Here is a 19,760-nt window from a genome sequence, read left to right on the forward strand (position 1 = left end):
TCTTTCTTTCTTTCTTTCTTTCTTTCTTTCTTTCTTTTTTTTTACAGAGCTAAAGACTAAACCCTATTTGTTTCTTAAATTTCTTTTTCTGTGTTGCCTGTGTGTGTGTGTCTGCAGGTGGAGGCATCAGATTCCCCTGGAGCTGGAGGTATAGATAAATGGTTGTGAGCCATCACATCATGTGGGTGCTGGGAATGGAGTCTGGGTCCCTTGGACAAGCAGCCAGTGCTCTTTTTTTTTTTTTTTTTTTTTTTAAGTTTTTTAGATTTATTTATTATGTATACAGTGTTCTACCTGCATGTGTGCCTGTGTGCCAGAAGAGGGCACTAGATCTCATTATAGATGGTTGTGAGCCACCTTGTGGATGCTGGGAATTGAACTCAGGACCTTTAGAAGAACAGCCAGTCCTCTTAATCTCTGAGCCATCTCTCCAGCCCTGCAGCCAGTGCACTTAACCTGTGAGTCACATCTCCAACCAAATTATGTCCTTAGAAACACAGCAAAACTAACAAAAAGAGAGAGAGAGAGTGAGAAAAGAAAAGGAATATGACTGGATGGTGGTGATGCACGCCTTTAAACCCAGCATTTACAAAGCAGAGGCAGGTAGTGACTTAGAGGCCAGCCTAGTCTATGTCATGAGTTCCAGAACAACCAGGGCTAAAACAGAGACAGAGAAAAACCTGTCTCGAAAACAAAACAAAACAAAACAAAACAGCTCAGTGCAGTCTAGAGAGTGGTACAGCCTTTTGGCTGGTGGCAATAGGCCAAATTCTTTTTGATAAGAACCAGAACTGGGCATAATGGTGCGTACTTGTAAATCCATCTTTTGAAAAGCTGAGGCAGGAGAATCTCAAAGTGCCTGTATGTAATAAGAGGTTTTCTTTAAAAAAGAGAGAGAGAGAAGAAAAGAAAGACAGCGCATCTGTGCTTTCTTCACTGAGCCATGGCCCACCCCTCTACCTGCACAGGACACGATGAGCTACATTGGGCCTGAGAGGACAGCAGTTGTGCGGGGGATAACGCACCGGGAAGCCTTCAACATCATTGGCCGCCGCGTAATCCAAGTGGCCCAGGCCATGTCCTTGACAGAGGATGTGCTCGCTGCTGCTCTGGCTGACCACCTCCCTGAGGACAAGTGGAGCTCTGATAAGAGGCGGCCTCTCAAGTCCAGCTTAGGTAGGCTTCCAGCTTTGTTATAGAAAGGGAGAAGGAATGAGTCCAGTAGAACAGTGGGGAAATCCAGGGAAACTGCTTATTCTTTCTTTGGTCTCCATTTAAAAAATGTTTTAGATTTATTTATTTTATGTGTATGAGTGTGTTGTCTACATGCATGTATATGTATAGCATGCATGCTTGGCAGTCAGAAGAGGGTGTCTGATCCTCTGGAACTGGAGTTAATGGTTGTGAGCCACCATGTGGATGCTGGGTATTGAACCTGGGTCCTCTGCAAGAACAACAAGAGCTTTAAAGTCTGAACAATCTCTCCTTCCTACTTTTTTGTTTTGTATTTTTGGTCTCTCTTTTTGGGTTTTGTTTTGTTTGAGACAGGGTTTCTCTTGTAGTCCTGGCTGTCCTGGACTCATTTGTAGACCAGGCTGGCCTCGAACTCACAGAGATTCGCCTGCCTCTGCCTCCCGAGTGCTGGGATCAAAGGTGTGTGCCACTACGCTCGGCTCCATGTTTTTCTTAAAGCACGCAGTAATGTTTCTTACTCTACTCTCTTTAGTTCCTTGGTGGCATCCCTACCGTATCCAGATGAGATGGGTGTAGGCTGCCTCTTTTTCCTTGATGCGCCTTTGAATTCCATGACTCCTCTTTCTATAGGCTATGAGATCACTTTCAGTTTACTCAACCCAGACCCCAAGTCCCATGATGTCCACTGGGACATCGAGGGGGCTGTCCAGCGCTATGTGCAGCCTTTCCTGAACAGCCTCAGTGCTGCTGGAAATTTCTCTGTGGACTCTCAGGTAAGACCAAGAGCCAGTTACGGAGTCTTTTTCAAAGTCTATACATATTTAATGTATGCATGGGCATCTGTTCTTCCGTCTCTTAGTGTGTGATGATTTGCTTGCTTAGCTGTGTGCCAGGCAGCGACCTGTGAGCAGGCATAGCTTGTGGGGGGCACTATGGGCACCTGTTTATTTCCATCAGTCCATTGATCCCCTGAGAGCAGGTTCCTTCCTTCCTTGGAGTCCAGCTCAGGTTTAACAGAGCAATTTCCCTAGGACGCTCAGTAGACTCATTCAGCAGTTGCACATAGATGTTAAAGCCATTTCAGCTCTTAAGGAATTTATTTTTAAAAAATATTTTCTGAAATATGAGCGCACTGTAACAGTGACACCATGAAGAACGCTGCTTGCTTTCTGTGTCACATCCTGTCCTTGTAGGGAAAACGTGGGAGGCCCTGCGCGTGGAGTGGTTGTCTCTGCATAGCAGGCTTGACTGAGTCTTGTGGACTCTGAGTTTTGCTTTCTCTTTGTGTCCCTCTTTGTGCGTTTCGAAATCGGGTAAAATGATGTGGTTTTCTAAGTATGTATTCAGTGTACTCACCTTACCTTGATTTGGTTGTTTCCTTTCATACCTGTACTTTTTCTGGGCCCTGTCTTTGTCTTGTATGTTTTGGCTTGTCTTGAGTGTGTCTTCACAGGGTCCCTCCACTATTAGAGAAAGCAGACTCAGCCTGGTTCTCTTTCTCCTCAGATCCTTTACTATGCCATGTTGGGAGTGAATCCCCGCTTTGACCCAGCCTCTTCCAGCTACTACTTGGCCATGCATAGCCTCCCCCATGTCATCAACCCAGTGGAGTCCCGGCTGGGTGAGTCCCTGAGGAGGCCTCTGCCAGGCCAGCATGGGGTTGGAGGTGGGCTGTGTGTTTTGGTGCTTTCTGAATTGGCTTGGACTGGGAAGATTTAGTCAGTCTCTCTCTGTCTCTGTCTCTCTCTGTCTCTCTTCCTCTTATCCCTCCCACTCACCTCTCCTTTCCTCCCTTTCATCTTTTCTCATCTTTCCCTTTGGTTGGTTGAGGCAGAAAGGTATAAGTTTTTATTTTGTTTTGTTTTTTTGATAGAGGGTCTCATGTAGCCCAAGGCTGGCTTCAAGCTCACTGTGTAGCCAAATAAGGCCTTAAACTTCCAATCCTCCTGCTTCTACCTCCCAAGTTCTGGGGTTACAGGCATGTGCCACCACGCCCACCTTGAAAAAACGACGTGATTTTTCTTCCCCCAGTGCTGATTGAACTCAGGGTCCCGTGCAGACCAAGCACTCACTTTATCACTGAGCTACATCTCTAGCCTTTGAAAGCAGAATTTGATTTTTCTTTTTTTGTTTTTGTTTTTTAAGACAGGGTTTCTCTATGTTAACAGCCCTGGCTGTCCTGTATCTCATCTGTAGACCAGGCTGGCCTCAAACTCAGAGTACCTGCCTCTGCCTTATGAGTGCTGGGATTAAAGGCTTGTACCACTACACCCAGCTGATTTTTCTTTTTCTTTCTTTTTTTTTTTTTTTTAATGATTTATTTATTATTATTTCACATGCATTGGTGTTTTGCCTGCATGTATGTCTGTGTGACTGTGCCAGATCCCCTGGAACTGGAGTTATAGACAGTTGTGAGCTGCCATGTGGGTGCTGGGAATTGAACCCAGGTCCTCTAGAAGAACCACAGAGCCATCTCTCCAGCCCCTTGATTTACTTATTTAGTGGGTGTTGGGGGACTGCTGTGATATGCATGTGGAGGTCAGTGTGAGAGTCCATCTTCCCTTTTGTTGTGAAGGTCCTGGGGTTCAGACTCAGGTCATGAGGTTTGGTGGCAAGCACCTTTGCTCACTGAGCTGTCTTACCAGCCCAAAGGCCACACTTGTATGGACAGCTGTGCTCTTTGAATTAGGGGAACCTTGAAGCTAGGATTATATATAATCTTTTTTTCTGGAGGAAAGGAGCCCAGGGGGAGTGGGGCCAAGAACTGTAACACAGACAGACCAGAGTTAAATGTGTTCTAAGATGGACCAGAGATCACGAGAGGAGTGCCACGAGTGTCCTCAGCAAGTTCCTCCTTCCTTCATGACTTCATTCATTCCGCCAGCATTAGCTGAAAGATGCTCTGTGCCAGTGTGAGGACAGAGACAGAAAGGCTGTTCCGGCAAAGGGAATTGGTCCAGATAAAGATGAGGGCACAGGCCCTGAGGGAGCTTGGAGTCCTTTAGAGTGGCTGACACAGGAGTGGGTGACAGCGATGAGGCTGGTAAGGCAGGCGGGCACCAGACCAGTCAGACGCTGTAAGGAGACTGACCCTTAGCCCGGTGTGAAGGCGTTTGAGGGATGGCGGAGCGCTGACCACAGTCATAATGACAGTTACAGAAGCCGAGCATAGTGGTGCAGCCCTGTAATCCCAGCCCTCGGGAGGCAGAGGCAGGAAAATCTCTGTGAGTTCGAGGCCAGGCTGGTCTACAAAGTGAGTCCATAATAGCCAATGCTGCACAGAGAAACCTGGATCGAAAAAACCAAAGCAAAAAAGACAGAGCTGAATGAAGGTCCTCTTTTTCAGTGTCCATGAGACCTGTCATAGACGGTGGGGGTGCGCTCTCAGAGGGGAGGACACCAGGGACATTTGGGGATTAAGGACTCTGTAGTACCCATTGGTGCATGTGGAAAATTTAGAAGTAGAGAGTGTCCTAGTGAGCGTCATTAGGGGGAACTGAGTCCTGCCAGCCACGGAGAGGCTGAGCCAGGAGCTACGCTCCAGGAGTCACATGTTTTGGTGTTCTAACTCTCTCTGCTTGTACCACAGGGTCCAGCGCTGCCTCCCTGTACCCAGTGATCCACTTTCTCCTCTACGTGCCTGAGCTTGCCCACTCCCCACTGTACATCCAGGACAAAGATGGGGCTCCAGTGCCCACCAATGCCTTCCACAGTCCCCGCTGGGGTGGCATCATGGTAATAGTCAGCCTGAGCAGGCCCTGGAGTCCACATGTACTTCCAGAAAACTCCCGTCAGCTTGTCTCTGGGGGAGTGGGCGGGCCCTCTGCAGCCCTTATGGGGAGGAATATGCACCAGGGAGGTGAGAGGGCTGTGCTTGTGTCACTTCTCTGCCAGCCCAGCTGCTTTGCACCTTTGTCAATACCAGTTTGCACTGGAGACAGACTAGTCTCTGTCCATCTTAGCTCTTGGCTTCCTGTAGGAGTCTTGCAATGGTGGGAACCTCTTTTTCTTTGTCCTCTAGTCCAGGGGTAGGAATCTAAAGCAAGACAACTGTTTTGAATTTCCTAGGACTTTTGAGAATACTGTACTTAAAGCTTCTTTAGTACTTAAGTACATGGGGACTCAAAAAAAAACAAGTTTGCTGTGCCTAGGGTTATACCAGAAGCATATCTTCCTTTTCTTTCGTGACCTCTGGATACTGAGCAGAGATGTGCAGTTCTGTGTGGTACTGAGGTAACCTCATTCCCTATTTTCAGGTATACAATGTTGATCCCAAAATCTATAATGCCTCGGAGCTGCCAGTGAGAGCTGAGGTGGACATGGTGCAGGTGATGGAGGTGTTCTTGGCCCAGCTGAGGTGAGGTCCTTCATGACCCCCTTGGGGCTGTCTGCGGATGGTGTGGCCACAGTCTCTGGGTATAGACAGTGGCCAAGCAGAATGAACTCTCTCCTGGTGGAGTGCTGTACTGTGCCTAGAGCCCCAGTAAGACAAGAGCCGTTTCCAGGTGGTCTTCCCTTAAGGATAGGCAGCTGCAAAACGTGAGAGAAATCGGACAGCTTTCCAGGTGTGCTTACGGTGATGAGAGGACAACTGGTTGTTGTTGTTTTTTCTTTTGAGACAGGTCTCACTGTGTAGCTTTGGCTGTCGTGGAACTTGCTTTGTATACCAGGCTGGCCTCAAACTCACAGACATCTGCCTGACCCTGCCTCCCAAGTGCTAGAATTAAAGGCATATGCCACTTCACCTGGCTTTGTTTCTTCATTTTTTTATTTTATTTTTTACTTTATGTGTATGGATGTTTTGCATGCATGCCTGGTGCCCACAATGGCCAGAAGAGGACATTGGATCCCCTGGAACTAGAGTTACTGATGCTTGTGAGCCATCAAACAAGTGCTGGAAATTGAACCCTGGTCCTCTGGAAGAGCAGCCAGTGCTCTTAACCATTAAGCCATCCTTCCAGCTGCTGTTGCTGCTGCTTCTTTTTCTTCTTCTATTTGTTTTTAAGAAAATAGCTATTTATTGTGTGCTAACCCATGAATTGAGAGTAGTCACCTAATGCTCTACGTTGAAGATGCTAGGGAGGTATCAGGCTAATTAGGAATGTTTTCTGAAAATTAGCAGAACCTCAAAGCACACATGCCTTGTCAAAGGTGGGCCTGTCAGCCCTGCCCTATGGAGTCCATTTGTTCAAAGAGAAGGTGCAGAGAGGGAAGGGCCTATCAGAAACACTTTAACCAAAGTACCTTTTTCAGAGGATATCTTAGAACTCCAGTGTGGAAATGGGAAATGCTTGATTGAGGCAGTGTTTAGAGATCTGGGTTATTTGCTGTTGGTGCTTATCCATCCCCCGCCCCCTTGGTTCTCAGTAAAATTGAAGGTGATGGGTTGGGGCAGAGACTGTGGGAATCTTAGCATTGGCATGTCTACTCACAGCAACTTTGGTCTCCCTGTGCCATTTCTACAGGCTGCTCTTTGGGATTGCTCAACCCCAGGTGCCTCCGAAGTGCTTGCTTTCAGGACCAAAGAGTGAGGGACTCATGACCTGGGAGCTGGACCGGCTACTGTGGGCTCGGTCAGTGGAGAACCTGGCCACAGCCACCACCACACTCACCTCCCTGGCCCAGCTTCTGGGCAAGATCAGCAACATTGTCATCAAGGATGGTGTGGCTTCTGAGGTAAATGGGGCAGGAAGGGATGGGCCAGGGTGCCAGTGAGCATGTCATCCTTTTATTAAACACCAGCTCCCCAGTGGGAGTCTAGGTGGAAACAAAGGAGAAAGGTTCAAGATGACTCTCAGAAAATAAGCACAACCCTTTTTTGATTAGCTTCCACATAGCTTGGGTGGGCTCCAGGATAACTCCCTGGGAAACAGAAGGTACTGAAAGGCCAGCGCCCTTCCCTGCCCCATGCCTAAGACATATTGGTAACCCCATCCCTTCACCTCCCCAGGTATATAGGGCTGTGGCTGCAGTCCAGAAGGCAGCGGAGGAGTTAGCCCTTGGGCACCTGTCATCTGCCTTTGCAGCCAGCCAGGAAGCTGTGACATCCTCTGAGCGTGCCTTTTTTGATCCTTCGCTCCTCCACCTCTTGTATTTCCCTGATGACCAGAAATTTGCTATCTACATCCCACTTTTTCTGCCTATGGCTGTGCCCATCCTCCTGTCTCTGGTCAAGATCTTTTTGGAAACTCGCAAGTCCTGGAAAAAGCCTGAGAAGATAGACTGAGCTGGGCAGCATGTCAGAGAAAGCCTTCCGGTCTAGCCAAGCTGGAGGCATCAGATTGAGAGGCCAAGCCGAGGTCTGCTGTAATGACGTGTCTTCATTCTCCTGTTGGCTCTCCACCAGCCAAAGGATGACACTCCACAGTGGGCTCATCTTCCTGTCCCTTCCTGTGGTACTACCCTGATCCTTCATGCCTAGGAGCCTCAGAAGGCACTCTTCTGGATCTCTGTATCTGGCTTGCCTGAAAGGCCTTTGTCTGTCTACGCTTGGGCAGGGTACCTTGTCCTTCCAGGCTGTCAGCACAGTATACTTATGCTCTGAGAGGTGGATTTAGGGGAGATCCTGGATTAAATGGTAGTCCCCTCCTCTCTGAGATCCTCTCCCTCCTTCCTCAACTTCTTGACTGGTGTCACCATTGGAGACAGTCTGGTCTAGGAGGCAGCGGCTTAGGACCTGCTTCTGCCTCTTGGCTAAGGTTCCCTTCTACCCTTTCAGAGAGGCAGTGTGGCACAGAAGGAAACAGTTCCCTCTTGGAATCCAACAGGCCCGAATCAGACCTCTGCTTCTGCACTTACACACTGGAGAGCTTTAGATAAGCTGCTCTGCTCACCCAGCCTCAGGGTTCATCTGTGAGATTGCACTGAAGATGTCACTCTCAGAAGCGGGTTGGATTAAATGTGATAAGCATGTAAAAGTGTTCTGTATATTGGGCTCTTTAAAAATCTATATTAGGCTCGTGAATAAACATTGGTTGGATATGAGTTGATATGACATATGAACATAACTTTTACTCATGTGTGAGAAGCAGACTGCTCTGCCCTAAGCTCATGGGCCCTGTCCTTCGTGCCTCACTTCTCAGCAGAGCCTGGGAAAATGTAGACACCTGGGCTGTGGTGTCTCCGAGCTGCAGGTTGCCTGGAGCTGTGAGTATCTGCGTCCGCTTTTTAGCAGGAGTTCTGGGGGGGGGGGGTAGCTTGGGCTAGTGACAGCACTGGGAGGCTAACTCATCAGTTCAGCACAGGAAAGCGCTGGGTGCTGGCTTCAAGGAGCTCTGTGCTGCTGCCGGGGTGTTAGAGCAGTGTGGAGTATCTCCGCCTTCATAGACCTGGCCCTTGAGGAGGACGGGGCAGGGAGCAAACACAAATAATTTCACTTAATGTATCGCAAAAACAAACAAATAAACCAGGCCGGTTAGCTGGAAATTGAGAGGAAGTACTTTAGAACTGAGTTGGTTCGGGTGTTTGAGACTTGAGCTGGAATCAGGACAAAGCTATGGGGAAAGACCTTGAAGCTAGAGCCCAGAGTCAAAGAGGAGAGGTGTTGAGTATCTACATTGTCAAAAAAAGAACCGTGAAGTTCAGGGGGACCCCCGGGATCCTGGCTCTACAACGGTAGGCGGGGCGTGTGTGACCCGGCCCCTGTAGGCGTGACCAAGGCGGGACGGCACCTGGGGCCCGGCCGGGGGTGGGGCGGTGGACGCTCCCCCTTCCCCTAGCTCCAACCGGCGCAGGCAGCAGCAGTGGTGGCAGCAGGCGCGGATCTGCGGCCCCGAGAGGCCATGAAGGTGAAGAAGGGCGGCGGCGGCGGGACTGGGCCGGGGGCGGAGCCCGTTCCAGGGGCCTCTCACCGGAGCGTGGAATCCACTCGGGAGCCCGGGGCGGAATCCGAGTCTGGGTCCGAGTCAGAGCCGGAGCCAGGCCCGGGGCCCAGAGTGGGACCGCTGCAGGGCAAGCAGCCCATCGGGCCGGACGACGTGCTGGGGCTGCAGCGGATCACGGGCGGTGAGCACCGGGCGAGGGAGCGCCACCCGCCGGCTGGAGGGAGAGCACGGGAGGGGGCCCGCGAGGCTGAGAGTCTGGCCCCTGCCCCACCCCTCCCCCACGCAGTGCCCCTCCTCTGTGTCCCCTTACTCTCCCTCTGCTCCCAAGCCTCAGATCGCTCTTCCTTCCGTTGGTCTTTTGATGCGCCCCTCCTCTCCTGTAGTGGCTTATTTTCATCCCGCTCTTTCCTTCTCAAAGGCCCACCCCTTTTCCCATGGTGGAGGTGGGGCAGCAGCTCCTTCAGTAACCCTTTTCCTGTAGAGTCTTAGGAACCTTTTGAGGTTGGCCACCCTGAGGAGTGTGCCTCATTGCAGTCTGTCTTCAGTGGCCACCTCAGGCTAGGTGGGAGGCGAGCGAAACCCTCAGACTCACTGCCCTGCTTCTCCGATGAGGGCTGAGCTATACTCGCCCCAGGAATGCTACTAATCAGGGTACTTCAGTCTACCCGCTGTAGGCCGTGTCATGGAAGCAAGTGCGTGTTCCCCAGCCTGGGTTTGTCCTTTTTCCAGGGCTCTCTCATCAAGGGAAGCCTAGTCTCCACTGGAGTTTAGTTCTTGAGCTGAGCTACCTGGATTAGAGTCCCAGTTTTGCCCCATGATCGGCTGTGTGACCTTGGGATGTAATTTCATTTGCAGGGGCATGTTTTTTTGTTTTGTTTTGTGTTTTAATCTGTAAGATGGGAACAGTATTACTTCCTTCAAGATTATTATAAAAATAAATGCTATGTCAACAGGGCTCTTTTATCAGCAGTGTTGGAGGCTACACAGGGCTGTTCAGCGTGGCTGCCTGCAGGCAGATAAGTGAGCATTCACAGCAAAGGCAGGCATCACCACAGACAGTGAGCAGGACTAGAGAGACTTCTGGCAGAAGGTTGGCTGAGCCTGGAGGAACGGAAGGTGTTTGGAGAGACAGCGGCACACTACCTTGGAATGGTGTGCCATCAGCAACCTGCTCTGGCTCCCTTGTGAGCCTGAATTCCCCTTCTGTGGGGTGGACACAGGTGCTAGCATGGGCATAAACCCTCTAGCTGCAGGAGCGGCAGAGCCCGGGGCTCCCAGATGGCCCCAGGATAGCAGGCCTGAGCTTGTGCATCTGGGTCCCTGGGGGCCTCCCTCCTCCTTCCAGAGCTAGGCAGCAGTATTCTTGGCTAGACCTCCAGAGTGCTTGCTCCCTTGGCCAAGCATGCATCAGTGGAGAGAGGGGCCTGGACAAGGCTGATGTTGAAGGCAGTGGGCTGCATTTTGTAATAGTAGCCCTTTCCTACTCACCTTGGCCCTGCCAACCTTCACCCGCCTCAGTCCTGGAGAAATGGAGGTTTATTTTGCAGCTAAGGAAGCTTAGTTACATCTGTAGGGACTTCATAGCCTGTAGAGGATGAGCAAAGGCAAGTGCTTTGTAAGAGTCCTTTCCTGTTCAGGATCTGAAAACAGGGTTTCAGGCCTCTCCATCTTGCCTGCTGTCTTCTGACCCTAATCTCTTAGGTCTGAGGTTTGCTGTTCCTGGATTACCAGGCCCCGAATCCAGCTTAGGAAGCTATTTGTGGCTACAAGGAAGAGAGCAGCTGGGTGCTGAGCCACTTCGCTCATTGCTTTGACCTGACCTTGGGTCCGGTGCCTCAGTTTTCTTGGCAGAGGGGAGGAAGTAGCTTCAGTGTTCTTAGCCCTGATCCTTACTCCCTGTAGGGACAGATTGAGTTTGCAGTGTAAGAGACTGGGGTCTAGTGTGAGAAGTTGTTCTCAGTGAGAGGAGAGGCTCCCAAGATGAGCCTAGGGTACGAAGGGAAGCTTTTCCTGGGGAGTTGGGCAAATGGGATCTTGCTTCCAGTTCTGTTCCCTCCTCTCCTTTGCTCTGCAGCATCTTCCTATAGCTTTGTCTCAGACTGTACTGAGCTGTGGTGGACAGGTCAGGGCTCAGGCCCCTCTCTAAAGCTTTATATAGTTTTTGCCAGGCTGCAAGGTGCTAGAGGGCTGTCAAGAGGGCTTCCTGAAGGGTGCTACCCAGGCTTGGGGAGGAGACAGGCCTAGGGAAGAGAGAGTGGCTTTGTATGCACTTCCTTTTTCAACTACAGAGGAATAGGAGGTGGCTTAGAGGCCTAGAGGGTGACTTCCGGGCCTCTGTGGGTTGGCGGGGAGGATGTGGTGTGCTGGAGGCCGACAGCACCCAAGCCCCCTCAGCATTTTGCTGCTCCTTCCCATTTCTTGCCTAGGATGTGCTGTAAGAACAGTAAGTTGCAAAAAGCAGGAGGAGCAGGAGTCAAGGCCAGTATCTGCCACATAGTGAGGTTAGCCTAGGCTACCTGAAGCCCTGACTTAAAAACAGCAATGACAAAAGAGTGTTAAGGGTTAGACCATGAACCCCCCTAGGCAATGCCTTGTTCTCTTTGTTTCCTCCTGAGCTCAGGACTCTCCTTGTCTCATCCATACCCCGAAGCTGCACCCACCACACCCTTCTCTGCCTTGACCTGTGCTCTTCTCTCTAAGGACCAGAGAGCACTCTAGTCCTGAGCGTGGCTCAGGGCCAAGGCTGGGAAGATGACCTCTAAGGCGTCCGTCCCTCTATTAGCTAAGACTTCCTCTCATTGGGAGATCAGCAGAGGATCTGTTGATCAAAGTCCCACTCTTCTGCCCAGTAGACTGGGCTCTGAGCTTGAGTCAGCAGAGCTGCCATAAGCTGCTTATGGGAACCAGGCTCTCGTAAGCTGCTTACGGAGGAGCGGGGATGGGGGGAGAGAACAGGGAAGGGCTACCAACCTGCCCCGATACAGCCCATGCAAGGGAAAGTCCCCTCAAGATCAGCTCTAGGCATCTAGATGGCATGCCACAGGGTGTATGTGGTGGGGGTGGGGCACACTCCAAGGAACCATAACTCCCCTCCCCCAAGAGGCAGGGCCCCACACTCCCTTTGGAGTGAGGTCCCCCTCGTGCTGGAAGCTTACACTAGGCAGGAGGTCTAGTTGTCCAAAGGATGTGTGTCAACCTAACAGAGCCGAACTTGAAATAAGGGTCCTCAAGTAGAGGGTGGGAGGGTAGGTATGTTGGAGATGACCTCCCTTGCCTGATCCTGTGAGGCCGCTAGGATGGGGCTGTTCATCCCTGACTAGGTCCCCATAGCAAAATTCTGTCCCCTACCCCGTGTGGACTTCTCCCAGTTCTCTTTCTGGAGGGCAGTGGCCAGAGGGGTAAGAGTGATCCCACAGGAACTGAATTGGCAACGGGGATGTTTTGGGGACCCTGTTTGCTCAGCTGCCTGTCTCCCCTAGATTACCTGTGCTCCCCTGAGGAAAATATCTACAAGATTGATTTCGTCAGGTTCAAGATCCGGGACATGGACTCAGGAACTGTCCTCTTTGAAATCAAGAAGCCCCCTATTTCCGGTGAGTGGGCTAGGTAGACCATTGTCAGGAAGAGGTGGGCAAACGCAGTGGAGTGGGCTGCTTAGGTTCCTTTAGCCACAGGAAGGTCAGGGCAGAGTCCCGGCTTGGACCCCAGCGTACTCAGGTGTCTATAGGTTGACAGTCCTCTTCTTTTTCTGCCACTTTCTCAGGGTGGACATCTTGGGAGCACAGTCCTGTTTAATACTGGTCAGCCTGCCCTCTGCTGGCCATCCTGGGAACTGCATTCCCAAAGGCCTCCCATAATCCTATAAACATATCTCGTGGCTCTGGGAACCTCCGAAAATTGGTTCCTCGTTGACCTAGAACTGTTGAACAAGAGCGGAGAGTTTAGAAAAGTCTGAACAGAGGCCCTTGGGGGAGGGTGGAGGAGGAAGGGCCCCGGCCTGAAGCCCGCTGAGCCCAGCTGGGGTACATTGCAGAACGGTTGCCCATCAACCGGCGGGACCTGGACCCCAATGCAGGGCGCTTTGTTCGCTACCAGTTCACACCCGCCTTCCTCCGCCTAAGGCAGGTGGGAGCCACGTGAGTCACTGGGACAGGGGTGAGGGCTGGGGGCGAGTGCGAGGGTGGGAACCGCCCTTCCAGAGCCTCTCTGTGGTGGTCCGCCTGGAGCCGGCGCCCTTGGCTGGCTGGCTGGCTGGCTGGCTGGGGGCTACTCTGAGCCCTGCTTCTCTTGACTCAGGGTTGAGTTCACGGTGGGAGATAAGCCGGTGAACAACTTCCGCATGATCGAGAGGCACTACTTCCGGAACCAGCTCCTCAAAAGCTTTGACTTCCACTTTGGCTTCTGCATCCCCAGCAGCAAGAACACCTGTGAGCACATCTACGACTTCCCGCCTCTCTCTGAGGAACTAAGTGAGTGGGGATGTGTCGAGCCCGAGCGCGGGGTGGGTGATGGGGGCCAGGGGACGGGATACCTACGCGTCTGGTCCCGCCCCTTCACCTGTCCTGGGTCACTTCCCCACCGGGCACCGCTCCCATGTCGCCAGGAGGGGAATTGGCTGAGAGACTGAGGCGGTTCATCTGGCCCTGCCTCCCCCGATCCCAGTCCTGAAGGCCCTACAGTGGCCTGGTTCAAGTTCCTAACCTTTGCCCCCGCCGGCCTCTCTTGCAGTCAGCGAGATGATTCGTCACCCATATGAGACGCAGTCTGACAGCTTTTACTTTGTGGATGACCGGCTGGTGATGCACAATAAGGCAGACTATTCCTACAGCGGGACGCCCTGACCGCCCCCTCCACTGCCCCTGCCTATGAGGCTCTGGTCTGGACCCTGTGCTGTGACCTCTCCAACATCATCTCCGCTCTGGGATGGCTCCAGTGGCTCTGGACCCTGAGTCAGTGTTGTGAGGAAGGGTGATCATCACCCCTAGGCAAGCCTCTGAAGCTCCTGGGGCCTGAAACACAGGAGGGGCCGTTGGGGAGGCTATCTGCCCCCATGTTCAGGAAGGCCTCCTGCAGGAAGAGGACTTCTGGACACCTTACTAGGTCCACTGGGCCCGAGTTTCAGAATAGTGTTCCCCTCTTGAGGCTGTGACTAGATCAGGTTAGGGATCCGTTCCCTATTTCTAGTTGTCAGTTCATAGACAAAGATCCACAGTGGGTACCCTGGTCTTAGCCCTGGCCTCAGCCCTGGCCTCCTCCAACAGGGGCCAAGACACTGCCCGAGGCGCGAGAAGGATATGTCCAGATTGCAACCTGTAGGACCTGGACAAACTGTATATAGTTTTTAATAAACCTCCTTTTCTGTTCTTGGATGCAGCCAGCCTGTGTGTCTATAGGGGAAGGTAGGGGTGGAGTGGAATGGAGGAGCCTGTGTTACTCACTTTTTATGGAAGTACATGAGCAAGTCAACTAAAGAGAAAGATCTACTTTAGTTCAGAGGTCCAAGGCCACCACATGGCCTCATCACCGTGGGCCTCATCGACTCAGGATGGGGAAGGAAAAGATCAGAGAAGGGCTGGGCCTGGAGCCATCTTCCTGCCCTCAGCTGCCTCACCACACCCTTAGCCTGGTCAGTCCTGTGCAGAAGAAGACTTCTGGTAGCCTCTGACCCTTCCCAGTGGAGGGAATTTAAGAACTGAGAAAGAGGGGCCTTGGCTTGGGGTTAACATACTGATGTTGCTGGTCATCTAGACCCCCAGGCTGAGGAACCCGTCTCTGGGACACCCAGAATCCCAGGCTCCTGTTGGTTCTGTGGAGCTCTCGCAGAGGGCCAGGATTTCTACTGAACTTTGGGAATTATATTTGTATGTGTGTATACGTTCATGTGTAGGTGGGGATACATGTCTGTGGAGGACACGGGTCTGCACTGTATGTCTTCCTCAGCCCCTCTTCACCTGTCTCTGCCCCCCACCCCGCCCACCACCCTGGGACTACAGATACCTGACACTTGCGTGAGTGTTAGATATCTGAACTCAGGCCTTCATGTCTGTGGCCAGCATTCTCACAGACCAAGCTATCTCCCCAGCCCAGAGCTTTGGTTTCTTAAGAGCAGATACTGCTGTCTCTGGAACATGAAAGGCTGCTAGGCACGCAGCAGGAAAGAGTCATTCTTCATTCTTAGAGATTTCTCAGGAGAGTTATTGAAGGAGGCAGTTTTGGAGCATCCTGTAAAGTCAGCATTGCCTCTGCTAGGAAGAGATGGCGGAGCGGACAGCCCTAAGCAAGGACTGGGAGACAAGCTTTACCAGGTAATTGGAGAGGCATATCCATCCACTGAGCTTAGGTGTGGCAGGCAGCTGCTTCTGAGGAAGGCAAAGCTTCCCCAGGCAGACTGAGCCGTGACCTGGACATGTCATCATCGCTGCTGGCTGGAAGGTGGACTGGAAAGAGGACTAAGTTTTGACCACAACAGAGATTCATTATGTGCCTAGCCAGGGGCTTAACAAGTCTTTTTTTTTTTTTTTTTTTAGATTTATTTTATTTATTACATATACAGTATTTATTAAATATACAGTATTCTGCCTGCACACCAGCAGAGAGCACCAGATCTCTATATGGTTGTGAGCCGCCATGTGGTTGCTGGGAATTGAACTCAGGACCTCTGGGAGAGCAGAGGTCTCTCTTAACCCAGAGCATGGGGCTATCTCTCCAACCCCACCTTACAGGTCTTCTTGATGGCTGTAGAAGGCGCTACTGCTGTGCCTTTTTACAGCAGCAGTCAGCCCAGACTGTTTAGTGCCCCCACCCAAAATTGCACAGCCTTCAAGTAGCAGTGCCACGATTTAAATCCAGACTGTCTGGTCCCATGTACTCCCCATCCAGTAGAGAAGGGACTATGAGGAATCGGGATAAAGGACAAAGGGAGCCTCCCTGAGATCAGGTCACTACCCACAGATAGGAGCAGATGAAACTGAAATTTTTGTTTTGAGATACTGTCATACTGTGGAGCCCAGGCTAGCCTCAAACTTCCAGTGCTCCTCCTACCTCTGCCTCTGAAGGGCTGGGGTTACAAGTGTGCGTTATCATTCTTGACCTGGTTGGGATGTGTGTGTGTGCACGATCCTATGTGTGCAGGTGTACATGAATGAGTGTGTGCATGTGTGTGCAGACTAGCGATCAGCCCTGCTTGTTATTCTTTTTATTTGTTTGTTTGGTTTGGTTTTTGAGACAGGGTTTCTCTGTGTAGCCCTGGCTGTCCTGGACTTGCTTTGTAGACCAGGCTGGCCTCGAACTCACAGAGATCAGCCTGCCTCTGCCTCCCTGAGTGCTAGAATTCCAGATATGCATGCACCACCATACCCGGCTTTGGTTGTTATTCCTAAAGAAACATCTTGTTTCTTAAGACCAGACTGGTGAGATGGCTCAGTGGTTAAAAGTACTTACTGCTCTTGGAGAAGACAAAACACCACTCCTCCCCCACAAAATAAATAAATAAAAATGAGAAATCTCTTGCTTGAGTGGAAAGCAAACTCTGCAGACCCCTCAACTGAAAAAAAATGTATGTATTTATGTGCTGTGTGCATGCCAGTGAGTGTGTGTTCAGACTCGTATATGGAATATGCAGGCGTGTGGAGGCCAGAGGCTGACATCATTGGTTGTCTTCCTCAGCTGCTTTCCACGCCGCGTGCTGAGTAGGTACGTAAGGTCTCTCGGTGAGCCGGGAGCTTGCTGACTGGACTAGTCCAGCTAGCTAGCTTGCTGCAGAGATGCCCTGCCTCCACTCCCCATGAGCTGGGAAGCTGGCCTCCACATGCGCTCAGCTTTTACGTGGGTGCGGGAACCTGGACTCCAGTCTTCACGTCTGTGTGCTGCTTCACCCACTTGCTGGAGGATCCAGGTTGCTAAGGGGGAAGCTTAGCAAGAGCTCGGGGTTGCACTGTGGGGTGGTCAGGTGTCCTGGAAACGATGACTAAGAGACAGAAGGTCGGGTCCTGAGATAAGGAAGGGGATAAGGGCTGGAGTGGGTGCTTGTTATGAGGTTATGGGTCCTTCAGTAATTGCTAAAGCTGTCTGATACCTGGGATTATTAGGCCCTCGACTGGCACCGCAGAGAGCCAGTACTAAATGATGCCGGTGTCCCTCAACCCCTAACTGAGGTCTCTAAGTGAAGGCGAGATCCTGGGTGTCCTGGTCCTGCCTAGATTTATGTCAACTTGACAGATGCTAGAGTCATCTGAAAGGAGGGAATCTCAATGGAAAAAAAAAATCCTCTATAAGATCCAGCTGTAAGGTACTTTCTTAATTAGGTTTGATTGATGTGGGAGGGCCCAGCCCATTGTGGGTGGTGCCATCCCTGGGCTGGTGGTCCTGGGCTCTATAGGAAAGCAGGCTGAGCAAGCCATGAAGACCGAGCCACTAAGCAGCACCCCTCCATGACCTTTGCCTCCAGGTTCCTGCCCTGTTCCAGTTCCTGTTCTGACTTCCCGTTCAGACCTGGAAGTGTAAGAGTCAAATAAACCCTTTCTTCTCCGAGCTGTTTTGGTCACGGTGTGTTGCATCACTGGGGAGGTCAGAATTTGAGAACGGGGTAGGAGGGAAACTCACCGTGGAGAGTAGGAACCTGTTTGTTTTGGAGTCAGGGTTTCTTTTTGCAGCCTTGGCTGCCCTGGACTTGCTTTGTAGATCAGGCTAGCCTCGAACTTACAGAGATCCGCCTGCCTCTTGCCTTCCGAGTGCTAGGATTAAAGGTGTGTGGCACCATGTCAGACTAGGAGCCTGTTTTAAGCTGAACCCAGGACCTCGGGTGTGCTAGGCAAATGCTCCACCGTTGAGCTGTTTGCCCGGAGGGTAGCATTGCCCCTGGAATCCAGACCTCAGGAATCCTTAGCGGCCACAAGAGTGAAGGCATGTGACAAGAATATAATCAGTCTGGGCATGGTGGCATACACCCATAATCCCAGCACTCAGAGGACCTCTGGGAGTGAGGCCAGCCTACTCTACATAGCAAGTTTCCAGGTCAGCCAGAGCTACAGAGAGAGACTCTGTCTCAAAAAAAAAAAAAAAAAATGTAATTGATGTGGAGGGGTTTTTGTGAATGAGGTTGCACGGGTAAACAGGTGTGGGGCTTGTTCTTGTGGCTGCTGTGGCTTGTGGGGCTACAAGTCTTCAGAAAATCATAAGTAGGACTTCCACTTGGGTCAGAAGGAAGGCTTTCCCCCACTGGTCTGGTGGACAATAAAGGACATCCCCCAAGCCCCCCCTAAGCTTCTCAAGGTCCCCCTAAACCCCCCCCCCCACAGTAGACTGAGCCTCCAGAACGTGTTTGTCGCACTTCAGCATCCACAACACAAGGGGCCCCATGCTCTGCATGCCTCATCGATAGAGTTGGGTACCAGGTTGGCTCTCTCCATCCCCTTGAGGAGGCGAGGCCAGAGGGGAGAGAGGAAAGGGAGTCCTGGCCACTTTCTTCTTTAGAGTCTTCCTGCCTCTCACACTGGTCTCGCTGCCAGTGCTGGGGCCTGCTGCTCTTGGCTCCTGGCACCATCCCCTGGAAGGAGGAAGGGAGTGAGGTGTTTAGTGCTGTCCATCTCGAAAGGACAATTCCCGAGGTCTTGCGAGGCCTCAGATAATCTCTCCGAAGCCGACCAGTCGTTGAGCTCTGCGTCTTTAGGGGTATCATGAGGATCCTACTACTGGATAGAGCAGGAAACCCAGACTCTCAGGGGTCACCCTCCTGGCTGGCCTTTGGTGTGCCTGTTGGGACTGCCAGCCCAGGTGTTAGAACATGGAGGCACCTTATCCAGTTGGTAAAGAGCAGCCATCTAGGGCTCTGGGTGCTTTCCCCGGGGCTAGCCCAACCCCTAAGTGTCAGCTTCCATATACCTGCTCTGTAGCACCTATAGCCAGCCAGGCTTTGTTTATATAAAAATCATCTATATTTGTTTATATTAAAATATATTTTCTGAGACAGGGTCTCTCTACATAGCTCTGAGTGCCGTAGGGCTATGTAGACTTGACTGCTCTTGAACTTGTTGTGGGTTCAGGAATAGCCACTGACCATTTGATCACCAGATTCAGATTGATGGAAGTTTATTGAATGCTGAACAAAAACTGACTGGTCAGGGGCCCTAGTCTGGACTCCGGGAGCCAGACTATAACCTGTCTGTCTCTAAAACAGGTTTTTTTATACAAAAAATCGTAACCATGTAACAACCAGGTAACCAGGTATAGGAAGGGGGGGGCAGTATTACATCATTTTGACTAGCTAAACATAATCGATTTTGTTCCAAGTGTATTGTGTTGTATCTAGGTAGCGAGACAAAGCATTTTAAACCGATTGGCTGGGATTTAGGGTAGGAGAGCTCTTGGGGACTTTCCATCTTTCTGGGAGTAAGGAACATAGAAGGATGTAGCAGTCTTATCTCTGACAGAATATACGTTTATCTTTAATTCAAGCAGAACATGCATTTATCACCTCTTGTTTTGCTCTAAGCAGCAAGCATTGCTATTGAATTGTATCCCATTCTCAGGCATGTAGAGCCTGGGAACGTGAAATTAACTTTACCTCATATTTAAGATAGGTACTGGGAGGTAAAATGGCTTCTGATATGCTAAAGACAACAGCAGGTGTTAACAGAGAAGCCACACTTACACTAAAGTAGGTCTCAACTGAGGGGCTATAGAGTTTAAGCAGGTCACAACAGAACTCACAGAGATCCTCCTGCCTCTGCCTTCTGAGTGCTGGGG

General features: G+C 51.1%; 2 protein-coding genes across 3 annotated transcripts in view; both read left to right on the top strand.

Annotated features, from left to right (window-relative positions):
* Window positions 1–8,183, top strand: part of Pigs (phosphatidylinositol glycan anchor biosynthesis class S) — a 14,617-nt gene extending 6,434 nt beyond the window's left edge. Inside the window, exons 6-12 of the mRNA XM_055620521.1 lie at window positions 969–1,176; window positions 1,825–1,967; window positions 2,701–2,815; window positions 4,784–4,929; window positions 5,451–5,551; window positions 6,660–6,870; window positions 7,145–8,183. Coding sequence (XP_055476496.1) covers window positions 969–1,176; window positions 1,825–1,967; window positions 2,701–2,815; window positions 4,784–4,929; window positions 5,451–5,551; window positions 6,660–6,870; window positions 7,145–7,420 — 1,200 coding nt within the window. The 3' untranslated portion in view covers window positions 7,421–8,183. The remainder of the gene's footprint in view (window positions 1–968; window positions 1,177–1,824; window positions 1,968–2,700; window positions 2,816–4,783; window positions 4,930–5,450; window positions 5,552–6,659; window positions 6,871–7,144) is intronic.
* Window positions 8,184–8,875: 692 nt separating this feature from the next.
* Unc119 (unc-119 lipid binding chaperone) lies at window positions 8,876–14,381 on the top strand. 2 transcript variants are annotated; one of them, XM_055620071.1, is made up of 5 exons: window positions 8,876–9,198; window positions 12,497–12,610; window positions 13,051–13,153; window positions 13,314–13,486; window positions 13,746–14,381. In XM_055620071.1, exons 1-5 carry the CDS (start codon window positions 8,976–8,978, stop codon window positions 13,856–13,858), a joined length of 726 nt encoding a protein of 241 aa, XP_055476046.1. In that variant the 5' UTR covers window positions 8,876–8,975; the 3' UTR covers window positions 13,859–14,381. The 2 variants fall into 2 exon arrangements, with proteins under 2 accessions (XP_055476046.1, XP_055476047.1); XM_055620072.1 differs by lacking the exon at window positions 8,876–9,198 and adding an exon at window positions 11,858–11,930.
* The last annotated feature ends 5,379 nt before the right edge of the window (window positions 14,382–19,760 follow it).

This window comes from Psammomys obesus, unplaced genomic scaffold (assembly GCF_907164565.1).
Source record: "Psammomys obesus unplaced genomic scaffold, mPsaObe1.curated_primary_1811, whole genome shotgun sequence".
Classification (NCBI taxonomy): domain Eukaryota; kingdom Metazoa; phylum Chordata; class Mammalia; order Rodentia; family Muridae; genus Psammomys; species Psammomys obesus.

What these genes read in the sequence shown, in the direction of transcription:
- Unc119 (XM_055620071.1), top strand. Translation starts at nt 8,976, where the DNA reads ATGAAGGTGAAGAAGGGCGGCGGCGGCGGGACTGGGCCGGGGGCGGAG. An exon ending in GCTGCAGCGGATCACGGGCG is followed by an intron (nt 9,199 to 12,496) that starts GTGAGCACCGGG and finishes TGTCTCCCCTAG; the next exon opens with ATTACCTGTGCTCCCCTGAG. An exon ending in GCCTCTCTCTGAGGAACTAA is followed by an intron (nt 13,487 to 13,745) that starts GTGAGTGGGGAT and finishes CCTCTCTTGCAG; the next exon opens with TCAGCGAGATGATTCGTCAC.